The sequence below is a fragment of the Amphibalanus amphitrite genome, unplaced genomic scaffold, assembly GCF_019059575.1.
Source record: "Amphibalanus amphitrite isolate SeventyFive unplaced genomic scaffold, NRLGWU_Aamphi_draft 000297F_arrow, whole genome shotgun sequence".
NCBI classification, from domain to species: domain Eukaryota; kingdom Metazoa; phylum Arthropoda; class Thecostraca; order Balanomorpha; family Balanidae; genus Amphibalanus; species Amphibalanus amphitrite.
In genome coordinates, this window is record NW_024881792.1 from 569,108 (window position 1) to 583,141 (window position 14,034).

Sequence of the window (14,034 nt, forward strand, 5' to 3'; positions counted from 1 at the left end):
AAGTAAAAATATAAAGCAACTGGTTGTAAGGTTCATATTTTCAACGTTTCATTGTAAATCAAACAACATTTTCAAGATCAGAACCTTGACTGTGTTAACAGTTGCATATCACGTCACTAGTGTACTCGAATATATAAAACAAATATAAAACAGTCGCACGTGTCAGTTTGTTTTATATATTCGAGTACACTAGTGACGTGATATGCAACTGTTAACACAGTCAAGGTTCTGATCTTGAAAATGTTGTTTGATTTACAATGAAACGTTGAAAATATGAACCTTACAACCAGTTGCTTTATATTTTTACTTACAATGACATTCGCCGAACTACTTAACGAATATAACGAACCCGGAAAGAAGCTAGTGCGAAAGATCGAATCGACAGAAAAGAAGATCGTCAACGCCCAGCTCGCTGTCGCTTTCAACAAACAATGCATTAAGAATAACATTCTGCCAAAGTTTATACATATATATATATATATATATATATATATATATATATATATATATATATATATATATATATATATATATATATATATATATATATATATATATATATTCTTTGAGACAAGTTTGGTTGAATACGATCGCGTATTTGTTTTTTATCACTTTCTTTTGAAGCTTTTCTTTCTTTCTTATCACTTTCCGGTCAGTTTCTGGCAGCTGGTGTAAAGTATCTCCAATGTTCATACATGCATTATATTGATTTACGTTTTGCGACGCGTTTCGAAGTACTCACTTCGTCATCAGGCATTTACACTTTACACTCTCATCACATTTAACACTTACATTATATCTAAGTTACTTCATACATTTTTTTGTTGACCTTAAAACAAATGCGATGTGACCTATGTCAAAATTCAGTGCACGGTTGTTCGAATCTAGTTCGAAAATTCAAACGTGCTGCTACCATCATGCAACATCTTCATCTACTACCACCGATCTAGCAGATACTAACGTATCAGAATGAACGAAATGTCTCGTTCACTATACACTGAACAGTCCCCTCCCCACACACACACACACACACACACACACTTCACCATCACCTCCTATCCTGTCAGCGTGATCCGTCCCCTGTGTTCACGCTGATCACACATGGACGGGCAGTGTTCTAGGATGTAGGCGGCCTCGAGGATCCTCAGCTTCCACATGTTGTTCTCCCTGTCCAAGATGCTTGTGTTGTCCAACATGTCCTGTCTTGTGATGCGCTCACCGTGGGCACGCTGGGAGTGTTCAGCTGGACCACCCGCAGACAGATGGTATGAGAGTCGGCGGGACAGGGTCATCGTTGTGCTGCCTATGTAAGACGATGTGTCTCGGAGCTTGCAATCTCCTTTTTGACAATTGTATTTGTAGACAACATGCGTCTCTTGCAGGCAGCTTCTTCTTCATACACAAAAAAAATGTATGAAGTAACTTAGATATAATGTAAGTGTTAAATGTGATGAGAGTGTAAAGTGTAAATGCCTGATGACGAAGTGAGTACTTCGAAACGCGTCGCAAAACGTAAATCAATATAATGCATGTATGAACATTGGAGATACTTTACACCAGCTGCCAGAAACTGACCGGAAAGTGATAAGAAAGAAAGAAAAGCTTCAAAAGAAAGTGATAAAAAACAAATACGCGATCGTATTCAACCAAACTTGTCTCAAAGAAGATAATTGCCTGCTTATACACACACACACATATATATATATATATATATATATATATATATATATATATATATATATATATATATATATATATATATATATATATATATATATATGTTACAGGCAAAGTGAAAACTCGGGCATTTTTCAAAATGCCTAGGCAATTTGCAAAATGCCTGACTGGCTAGGCATTTTGCAAAATGCCCAGGCAATTTGCAAAATGCCTGACCGGCCAGGCATTTTGCAAAATGCCTAGGCAGTTTGCAAACTGCCTGGTCCACCAGGCATTTTGCAAACTGCCTGAAATTATTTTCTCAGGCAGTTTGCAAAATGCCTGACATCGAACTCACACCAGCGACGATGCGTAAGCATCATTGTAAGTGCCGCCAACAGGGGTTAATCACAAGCGATACGCACCAAGTGGGAGGACACACAGTGAGACATTCTCCGGGTAGCGCTGCCGAGTTCAATGTCACTGAGCCCCAGGCAGCGCGAGCGGCCCGGCCGCCGCGCCGGCTACCGGGCGCCCGGCGCGGTTTTATCGGTAAACACGCGTTAAACACGGTTATGTTTCTAAGAGCCTTGATGACTCTGGAAATACTTCGTGTGGATATTGATCAGAAAAGAATGTTCTTTCGATGTATGGTAGCTTGGTTGGCGAGCCACACGTCTACATTATCAATGCATTGTGACTGTGTAAAGATGAACATGCCCGTTGCATGTAAAACTTGTAATTTCTAAGCGTCTTTTTATTACAAAGGTGTGCACGTGGGTCGTGGATGACCAAAAACTTGCTTTTCTGGAAAAGCGGAAAAGCCACATGTTCTTGTTGTCTATGGAATGTATCTCATCTCATTCCAATGCATTGCCATTGTTTTTTTAAATGCTGTTCTTCCTGAAATGTACCAAAAATGGCTGATTTCTCAAGATATAGACCATTTCTTTCCACGTGACACGTGATTAATAAAAATCTTTATTGGATACGCTTGTCTCTGTTCTATCGATCGCTGGCAACCCCGTGTCGCTGCGGCCCTCTCTTGCCGTGATGTAAATAAGCACGGGGAACGAAGAATGTCGGGTCAATATTCGGCCGGTCGCCGCGTTTTTCCGCGCCCATGTTTCTCTGTGCCATGCTCCGCGCCCCATCGCAGCATTCCTACACACGAACGGCTACAACTCCGTATACGAAAATTATAGGGAGACGTTGGCTCAATCTAATCTACACCATTCAGTAGTGGTTCCATCTCGACGGAAGTGGCGCAAGACGTGGGTATATTCGTAAATATTGAATGTGTTTGGGGCTCAGGCACATGGGAGCGACATGGTCAACGCCTGTGGTAAACAAAAACGGTAAAATAAATCAATCACAACTCAGGCATTTTGCAAAATGCCTGACCCGCCAGGCATTTTGTTAACTGCCCAGGCAGTTCGCAAAATGCCTGGTGGGTCAGGCAGTTTGCAAACTGCCTAGGCATTTCGCAAAATGCCTGGCGGTCAGGCATTTTGCAAATTGCCTGGGCATTTTGCAAAATGCCTAGCCGGTCAGGCATTTTGCAAATTGCCTAGGCATTTTGCAAAATGCCCGAGTTTTCACTTTGCCTGTAACATATATATATATATATATATATATATATTAGTGTAAGCTGGAAGCAGATTATTCTTATGGCAATGCTCATTAAATGATAACGCAGCTTTTCCGTTTATAAGCTTACGGTTTATGGACTCTAGTGCTCTTATAGCTTTCTTATTGCTTTCAACATGTTCAAAAAGGATATTACCCAAGCTCATAATGGTTAACAAAAGTATTATTTCCATTAAATTGACCTTATAGTTCGACGCGTTTCGTATATTCCCTATACATTTTCAAGAACAAAGGTCATGTCACACATTTCGGTCAAGTCAGTTCGTTTGAATTAATCCACCGCGAGATAGTCGCTCGTGATAAATTGCAAAAGACATTTCTGAAGAAACTTGATATGCTGTTAGGAAATGAATTAAACGAGTTACATCAACATTAACGAATTGCAGATCTATCCATCCAGGTAAGCGCAGCTTTCTAGTGGGCGACACGTGACCTAGGTCAGGCGCCGACCCTCATACAACTGCAGGGTTCCTCGGGCGTTTATCTGCCGATTGATGGCTGGGTCCTTTTCCCTGATCATGATGGCCTCGAGAGCCGCCAGTCGTCGCCAGTCCGATGCTCTCGCCAGAATGGAGGTGTTGTCCACGATTTCCCGTCTGGTCAGTAGGGTTTGGTGTTCAGTCTGGGTGTGTTGCTGCGGTCCTCCGCTCTGAAGGTGCATAGTTAGGCGCCGGGACAGAGTCGTGGTGGTGAGGCCGATATAGCCACTTGAAGGGAGGAGCGCACAGTCTCCTTTGTTGCATTTGAAGTGGTATACCAGGTTGCTCTGTTTTAGGGGTGACTTGTCATTGGCCATGTTGTTCTTCATGATGAGTGATGTCGTTGTGGGACTCTGATAGTAGATGGAGATTTTGATGCGGTCTTCTGGATGAACGGGCTTGCAGTTGCGCCGTATGATGTTCTTGAGCGCCGACTCTTCTGCTCGATAGCCGCTGGTCATCTGGCTCTTGTAGTAGAGGCTGATGACGTTGCCTTCATTTGATGTTGTCTGTGATCCTTTGTTGATGTTGATGATGAACCACATCAACAAAGGATCACAGACAACATCAAATGAAGGCAACGTCATCAGCCTCTACTACAAGAGCCAGATGACCAGCGGCTATCGAGCAGAAGAGTCGGCGCTCAAGAACATCATACGGCGCAACTGCAAGCCCGTTCATCCAGAAGACCGCATCAAAATCTCCATCTACTATCAGAGTCCCACAACGACATCACTCATCATGAAGAACAACATGGCCAATGACAAGTCACCCCTAAAACAGAGCAACCTGGTATACCACTTCAAATGCAACAAAGGAGACTGTGCGCTCCTCCCTTCAAGTGGCTATATCGGCCTCACCACCACGACTCTGTCCCGGCGCCTAACTATGCACCTTCAGAGCGGAGGACCGCAGCAACACACCCAGACTGAACACCAAACCCTACTGACCAGACGGGAAATCGTGGACAACACCTCCATTCTGGCGAGAGCATCGGACTGGCGACGACTGGCGGCTCTCGAGGCCATCATGATCAGGGAAAAGGACCCAGCCATCAATCGGCAGATAAACGCCCGAGGAACCCTGCAGTTGTATGAGGGTCGGCGCCTGACCTAGGTCACGTGTCGCCCACTAGAAAGCTGCGCTTACCTGGATGGATAGATCTGCAATTCGTTAATGTTGATGTAACTCGTTTAATTCATTTCCTAACAGCATATCAAGTTTCTTCAGAAATGTCTTTTGCAATTTATCACGAGCGACTATCTCGCGGTGGATTAATTCAAACGAACTGACTTGACCGAAATGTGTGACATGACCTTTGTTCTTGAAAATGTATAGGGAATATACGAAACGCGTCGAACTATAAGGTCAATTTAATGGAAATAATACTTTTGTTAACCATTATGAGCTTGGGTAATATCCTTTTTGAACATGTTGAAAGCAATAAGAAAGCTATAAGAGCACTAGAGTCCATAAACCGTAAGCTTATAAACGGAAAAGCTGCGTTATCATTTAATGAGCATTGCCATATATATATATATATATATATATATATATATATATATATATATATATATATATATATATATATATATATATATATATATATATATATATATATATATATATATATATATATATATATATATATATATATATATATATATATATATATTGGGTGTCATTCTGTTGGAAATTGATTAATTGTTTTGAATTGGGCAGAAAAATTTAGTTGCGCATTTATTCTTCATTATCGTACGTGGAATCGGGAGTTTCTGATAGTGGCTTTTTTGGTGCGCCGTCAAAGGTTTAAACAACCGCGCTGGTGATAGCATGTGGAGTACCTCAATGACGTTGTAAAACTGGATTATTATATATCAAAATAATCCTTGTTATGTTGGCTATCGAGTGGAGTGACTCTTTTTCCATGCGTGTTCAAAATCAGGAACGGCATTGCATTCTGTTTGCAGTGTCATTACAGCAACATTTGCAAAATTACGTTTATGTTGCATTGGACACACAAAAAGTTCTCCATCGACCTCCATCGAGCTTTTTGGCTGAATAAATCTCTGTTCAATTCTGCGTAAGGGGAACCTAAAAGCAAACTGCGCACTTGTGCGCAAAATCGTCCGTGAAGCTTCATCTCCCGAGGCGTACCTACCCGTCGCTTCGTTAGCACCAGGTCGGCTCGTCAGTCGTGCAATCGCTTATCCTAATAAATGATGGTAAGAAGCAGGGTTGCGGAGTCGTGGTGGCGCCAAATCTGACTCCGACTACGACTCCGACTCTTGACTCGTTGCCATGACTCCGGGCGACTCTGTCTCCGACTCCGGACCCCTGCCAGTGTTTCGGAGTCGTGATGGAGCTGTTCCGATTCGGACCGACTCCGACTTCCACTGCGGGCTCCTGAGTCCTGACCGACCCCGACTCCGACTCCGACTCCTCGCTCGTTGCCACGACTCTGGGCGACTCTGACTCCGACTCCGACTCTGAATCCGACTCTGACTTCTACTCCGCACCCCTCGTAAGAAGTAACTGCTCGCCCCTGCACCTGGAGTATGGATATCGTGCAAACGTGTGTGGATATCCCGGAGTATGGATATGGATATCCACTGACAGAACAGACATACAGATATGCTGTAAACGCCATTACACTGCCAATACCATGGCAAATCAAATGGCTATCTATGATTTTTTATCACCGTTCTACATTTTCCAAAATCTTGAACTGAATGTTGGCAATTTCTCGTGACTACTTCACGACCATGATGCATGCATTTCTGAAATTGATCTTTTTTCAACCAACCGCGTACTCGTATGATAAAATGAATGTCACCCATCATGTTCTACGCCCAAAAGTACCCATAAAACATGTGTCATGGGCTGCGAATAGGTACCAGTTTTAATTTTCGGGGTTATTTGCTTACCTGATTGACCTGACTTTGACCCTGGCCTATGTTTGACTGGCCCCTACATGGATCTGACACTCTTTTAGCACTTATATGAAGGGTTGTGACAGTTGTGTTAGAGTTTATGACGAGAGGCACCGATTGCGAGGTTCTAAAGTCCATGCTACTGAAAGCCCGATTTCAAGTGTTTGACCTGACCTTGACCCGACCTGTGACCTCGAAATTCAACTTAAAAGTATTCATGTGAATCGTCTCGTCGCGTTCTTCTTTCGTTTGCCGCCTCGTGCGTTTCGCTGCGCCTATTTGTTCGCGAGTTATCGGCTGGGGGCGTTGAACGCCCCCCCCCCTCCCCGGCAAACGGCGGGTGGGAAATACCCCAGCAACTGCCGGGTTAATCTGACGCATTTTTTGTCATTTGATCGTCATTTTATTTCTTACTTTTTTGCCCAATCTAAAAAAAAAACTAATACTTTTCTCCAAATTTTTGACTCTTTATGACCAATAGTAAGACACTGTGCGTCACTACGTTGATATTTTTCGCCCTAAAGCATAACAACAATATCCACTCAGTATTAGCAGTATTCAAAACATGTTCAAAATGCCTCGCGATATCGATAACATTATGAAAGACAGGCGACTTATAACATACTTGCAATGATGACGTCACACACGCGTGACGTGACGTGACCTCGTCATTTCTGAGTAACTGTATGATGCACGAAAGACACTGGAATACCTATGCAAAGTTTCATCGCAGTCGGTCTACGCATTAACAAGTTATGGGCAAAACATTTTTTCGCGTTGACTCCCGGCCATCCGTGAGGCCGTTTCCAACCATTGTGCACTGGGGCCCCTAAGGTAAGGGTGGGGCCCCTTGAGCAGGTTTGGCCTCCCCCTTTTCAAGATCCTGGATACGCCACTGTGCCAGTAGTGCGGTAGGAAAATTTTGCAACTCTAATTGTAAAGTTCAAATACTTGCAATTGCAAGTTTTTAGTGAAACAGGCCTCTGAACAAAAAGCAGGACTTTCCGTGAAGGTCATTCTGAAGGAAGGAGCTGACCGCTCGCTACTGATGATTTGGGTTGGTATGCTGATAAATGGGACTCTCCGAACTGAATGCATGCAGAGGCCTGTTTCACTAAAAACTTGTATTTACAAGTGTTTGTAGTTTACAATTCATAAGTATTTTTACCAACTACGTAAAAACAGATTTCACTAAGCTTCATCGCCAGTGGCACCTCCGATAAGAAAATGTTTGCAAATAAACTTGTAAACAGTAAAATTGTTTTTAATCAAGAACTATAGCATGTTAAAGATATTGCTTTTTTGTATCAAATATAGTCTAGTATTCATGTCAAAAGCTGCCTAATTAAATTATAAATAATGATGCTGTTGGAAAAAGATTTAAATGATAGTTCACATTGTTCTATTATTGAAAGAAAATAGCACGCAAAACATTTGACAGCAGAAGAATGTTGAATGCAATTATGGCGCGCGAATGACAAAACATGACGATATTTTAATACCGATTATTTTGCTTCTTAGGGTGTGTGCTAAGTAAAAATTGGACAAGAAACGACTCAACAAAGCATAGTTGTTCTAAATATATGACTGTTTTGCATTATTGCACAAAAAGTATCAAAATTCCGAGCGTCAGGACTAGAGGTGGAAATGAATATTAGTCATTAGTCAAAAATTAGTCGACTAACGTTAGTCAAGCGCTTTTTTAGTCAGTCAAAAGTCAGTCAACCAAAATGTTTGTTAGTCATTAGTCAGTCATTGGTCAATGATTTTGTTGCATATTAGTCGACTAATTTGTCGTGGTTCGTGAGGTGACAAGTGACAACCCGCGCCCCACTAGGGTCGCCGGCCGAACGCGCCCGTCTGGGGCGGGTTGAATTTCACCCCTTCACCCCTATTATCTCTTGGACCTCGCAGGGGAATCACCGCCGCGCCCCGGAAGCTAGTGTCACATTATAGCTCAGCGCGGGCGGGGAAACCCCGCCGCGGCCACGGACAGACGGCGCGGCTTTCCTACAGTTCTGAGTCGGGTGTGGCACTGGCTAGACCGTTTCTCGGGATTGGGACCAGTGGCGAGCTATTCGAGGGTATTATCAAGTATACCTAAGGACTTGAGTACTGAGTAGAAAAACATCGCTCGATGTGCCGTCATTTCTCTGGCCGCCCAACAATGGCCGGTAACGTAAATCCCGAGACGTCGGGCAGCGACTTGAGCGGCGATACAGGACAGACGACGCTACCGTCGCACAACGTCATGAAGCTGTTTTATACTGTGCAGAGTAAAAATGAGGCCAAGTGTCTGTCGTGCAAAAAAAGTGTCAAGCACAGTGGGCGATCGTCAAATCTGATCAGTCATCTTCAGAAGAAGCATGTTTCTCAGCACCAGCTGTACTTGAATAAGATTAAAGACACGAAAGAGACCAAGGTTAAAAAACAGATAGATGCAGGGAAAATCACGGGATATTTCCCCACGATCTCGACGGTGAAATACTCATCGAACCACCCGAAGCAGATTTCAATGACGAAATCCCTCCTCGGCGCAATCGCAGCGGACGGACTTCCACTCAACGTGGTTGAAAAGCCATTCTTTCGTCGACTCATGGAGGAAGCGGATCCAAAATTCGCTGTGCCCAGCCGCCCGACCATTCGAAAGCAGCTTCTCCCGGGCGAAGTCGACAAGCTGGTGGCAAAAATGAAGGCAGAACTGGCGGAAATCACACAAGTGTACGCAACAGTCGATGCGTGGACAAACAGAAATAATGACTCTTTCTTCGAGTTCACCATGCATTACATTGACGCGGAATTCGTTCTCAAAAAGCGAATCCTCGCATGTCGAAAATTTGTAGGGCGGCATACGGCAGAGAATATCGCCCAGATGTTTGACATCTGCGCCGAGTACAACTTCCAGGGAAATGTGAAGAAGGTGGTTTCGGATAATGCATCCTCGATGAAGAAGGCGCTTGACGTTTCCCTACCACTTCTCCGAGATGCCAGCGTGGGGAGCGACGATGAGGAAGGCGACGATGAAGAGAAGGGAGACGATGACGTCCTTGAGCGGGAAGAAGATCTCGACGACGTGCTAGCCATGTGCCCCCAGCGTGTACCTTGCTTTGCTCACACACTCCAGCTCGCTGTGCAAGATGGATTGAAGACTATCGACAGCGACAGCCCATTGGGCAGAGCTTTGAAGAATGTGGGCAAAATCGTCAAGTCTGTTCGCCGTTCGACGGTGGCCGCTCCTGCTCTACGAGAAGCCGGCGTCAGCTTGCACGTGGCGGTAAAGACGAGGTGGAACTCGGAGCTGAAGATGATTGAAAGCGCCATCAAAGATGTTGGAGCAACAAACCGAGCTGTCTCCCTCCTTGGAGCAGAGCAGCGACGAAGGGTCAGTCCGCTTCAACCCACGGATGTCGCTGCGCTTCAAGAACTGATCGATCTTCTTCAGCCATTCGCGGAGGCTACAGACATGACTGAAGGTGACGCAGTGGTGACGGTCAGTGCCATTGTTCCGAGCATTGTTGGGATTGAGAAGCATCTCCAGTTGATCGCTGACCGCCCCACTCGCTGCACCTCTGGGATCGTCGCTGCTCTCTCGGAGGCAGTTAGGACACGTCTGGAGCAGTTCAAAACTCTTGACAACAGCATTGCGGCAGTCCTTGACCCAAGACTGAAGACGTCAGGAACAGGCACGTCTGCTGACGAAGAGGCACGACAGGAGATCCGGCGCCGCGTCGACGTCTTGAAAGCCAACACTTGCTCTGATGACGACTTGGATACTCCAAGCGGTGACGAAACGAGGGGCGAAACGTCGGCTCCGAAGCGAAGCAGACTCCTCGCCTTTCTGGACGTGGAGTACCCATCTACTAGCCAGTCCAGCCGACAGTGAGGTGGAGCAGGGGGAAGCGGCGTCGACAAATATTTCTCCTCTCCAAGGATCAACATCGCCAATCCTCTCGACTTTTGGAAAGATGTGCACAGGAATGGGGAAGAAAATGACAGCAAGCTGCTCGCAGAGGTGGCCAGAAGGCTCTGGGCCTGACCGCGACGTCCGCCGCCAGCGAACGGCTCTTCTCAGTCGCCGGCAACATTATGCGGGACAGACGGGCGCGGATGTCAGATAAGGTGTTCGAGGGGCTGGTAATCATCGCCTGCAACGCGGCTATCTTTGATGCGTAACTTGTATGTTCTGCAATGCTGAATGGAATAAACATTAAAACGAAACATGGTGTTGCTTATCGTTTATATTTCTTAGCGTATCGGCAGATTTTTACTTAAGCAGTGCTAGCAATTTCTGAAATTTAGTCAATTATTAGTCAAAATCAAGAGAAATGGCGTTAGTCATTCATTAGTCAGTCAAGCTTTTTGAGACGAAAGAATAGTCAGTCAAAAGTCAGTCAACCAAAATTGTCATTAGTCATTAGTCAGTCATTAGTCAAGATTTTGAAAAACGTTAGTCATTTCCACCTCTAGTCAGGACCACTGGAATTTCAGGTTTGTAATTACGATATTTTCTTTCAAGTTTCTGGTCTTCGTGAAACAGAAAGTTTGCGATTCCCATGTTTTCTAGCAAACTTTTTCTTGTAAAAAAGTTTGCAAATTTTAAACTCAAAATTCATGTTCAAAGGTTTCGTGAAATCCAAATCTCAAATGTTGGTAATTATTTCTTGTAAACTCAAGCTTTTTCTTTGTAAATACAAGTTTTATTCGTTAGTGAAACAGGCCTCTGATGTAGTATGGCCCTATAAAGTCGCTTGGTCACCGGTGCGGCGCTGGGTCGGGGTCGCCAAATGGGTCGGAAACTTTTGCCCTCCCCAAACGAATCGGCTGGATCCGCCTCTAAATGGAACAGACTATAGACCTTAAGTGAATCGCTACAGCCACGCAATTTATGTCTACCTACTGATTTGAAATTAAAGCTGCCGATCCGGATCGGTCAATCCTGGTCTAATCCATTTTTGACATAATTGGTACCTAATGGAAATGTCCTAAAAATCGGGATAGCATGATCTGATCACTAATCCGATCCTGTCAGAAAAGATCATGGCAACATAACCTGCATTATTGTTTGACATCAAACAGCCGGTAACAGTCACCTAGTTTAGTAACCTCCATAGCTAGCCAAAGAGATGAGCAAGCCTAGCATGCTCGGCGCACCTTTGGCGGCGTGAAGAACTCGAGCAGGTGTCCGGCGCCAGTGCGCACCAGAGCCAGACGGCAGCGCCTCCAGGCCTCCAGGTTGTCGCCCGTCAGGTAGTTCACCGTGCCCTCGTGCTTGATCTCCACCACCATTTTGGCGAGCCGGCCGCGCCGCCGGCGGCTCGGCGACACATCCAACTCGTCAGAGCGCTGCCTTAGCAGCACAGCGCGCCCCCGGCGCAGCGTACTCTTCAAAGAGCCCAACCGTTCCCGAAGAGTGCGGCCGGCCGGCGGGCCAGCGTGGCGCGGCGGCTCGAGGCCGGCCGCCGTCGCCACCACGCTGGTGGCGTACCCGTTCAGGTGGCTGTACTGGCGAATCTGATCCTCGAACGTCTGCTGAAAACTGTTGATGAACCGGTGCAAGAAGTCGGTGTGTGAGAGCGGTCCACTGGCGGCCGGGTCCGTGGCGGAGCGCCGGAACGCCTCTGCACAGCGCAGCGCCGCCGCGCGCGCCTCCGTCTCGCACAGCCTCTCCCAGCCACTGGTGGTGCCTTCGGAGAGATCGGCCTTCACGCGTGGCATTGCCATTGCTGAACACGTTATGATTTGATACTTTCAAACCATAGTAATGTATACATGACGTCACCGCGACAGAAGGCGTCTCTGCTCTCACGACCTGGTGGACAGAGAGAAACAGTCAACTGTATGCACATTGTATGCGGTTGTGCAACAGCTCTAAGCAAGGTAAATAGCAAGAACTCGATCCGCCCTCCGTTCGGCGGGATTAACCTTCGCCCCAGTGGGGGGAGGGGGGGAGGCGGGGCATATGTTACCACCCTGTCGCGTTTTTTTGCGTGTGAATAAAAAACCGCGGCGCATAGCGCCGAGCCGCTTTGAGTACCTTTCTGTACATCAATTTTGGACGTGTGAAATTTTTGACCCCAGGTCATGTCAGGTCAGGTCACCAGGTCAAGTTAACTGACCGAGCCTAAAAAAGTTTGCAATCTTGTCCAGCCTGCAGTGTTTGTCAGAAAGGTTTTAAACTTGGTGGGGCATTCCACGATAGATCGACCAAAAATAAATAAAATTTACACCCTCATATTTTATTTTTTGCTTAAAATTGGTCTAATGGGTTGTGATGGGCGGGGAACCCAGCTGTGGCAAGGATTTTTTTCTTCGAACAACGGTTTCCGAGATATAGCCTCGGGCAGTTCCTGGAGGTCACACTGCAACCCTATGTTTGGCGGCTTATAACTCAGAAACTATTGGTTTTCTATGGTAAAAACTTTATATGGTTCAACTCGCAATCAACCAACAAACGTTTTGGCTATCACAGATTTTCGATTTTTGAAAAGTTTGATCACGTGACATCTTGACCTTTTTTTCGAAGAACAGAACAGAACAGAACAGATTTATTTGAATAAGATCCACGATTACATGGCTTTTCACTTACTCGCGTCTGAATGGTAATACAATGGGAAGTTGGAACAGACACACGGAAATGACTACAAACATTCGCATACCATGCATACACTCGCACCAGAAACGATATCGTGAATCAGAGAGATCCAGCGAACAGCCTGGCATCTGCCCGGAAAGACAAAGTGCCAGGCTCAATGCCGCTGTCGTTCAGCAGCGACACACCGCGGTAACAGAGTCGCCGCCTGCCGGCCTCCACACGGATGGCCGGAAGGGTAAACGAGTCCGCTCGCCTCGTGTTATGATCATGCCGCTGGTGGGCTCGCTGTCCGAAAGTCTTAAGAAGAAAGTCAGGATGACCTGACTTCATCGTCCGCTCGACTGCACACAAGGTATGGTAAGCCACCAACTGTTCGGCCGTGAGCCAGCCGAGGCTCGATATGGCACCCGAGATGTGATCACATCGCCTTTTCCCGGTCACGACACGTGCGCAGAAATTGATGGTCTTCTGTACACGGTGCAGCTGTGTGCTAGTACAAGACCCATACACCGACATGCAGTAGCGCACAATGGATAACACTAGAGCTTCTGTGATGCCCTTTAACACAGGTCTAGGTATGACGTGACGTGCGTGACTTAGGGCTATCAGAATACCGGCGCACTTATGGGACATATTGTCTATCTGAGCCTCAAAATTTAGATACCTGTCAAGTTGAACACCGAGGTTTTTAACTACTCCTGAGTCTGGAATGACATCTCCATTG

At 45.7% G+C, this 14,034-nt stretch overlaps 1 protein-coding gene across 2 annotated transcripts in view; it reads right to left on the reverse strand.

The window, feature by feature from the left end:
• The window catches only part of LOC122387761 (SH2B adapter protein 2-like), a 167,308-nt gene that overhangs the window by 124,589 nt on the left and 28,685 nt on the right, over positions 1 to 14,034 (reverse strand). For both annotated transcript variants that reach the window (XM_043378210.1, XM_043378211.1), the window contains exon 2: positions 11,870 to 12,527. In XM_043378210.1, the coding sequence (XP_043234145.1) occupies positions 11,870 to 12,439 (570 nt within the window). In that variant the 5' untranslated portion in view covers positions 12,440 to 12,527. The remainder of the gene's footprint in view (positions 1 to 11,869; positions 12,528 to 14,034) is intronic.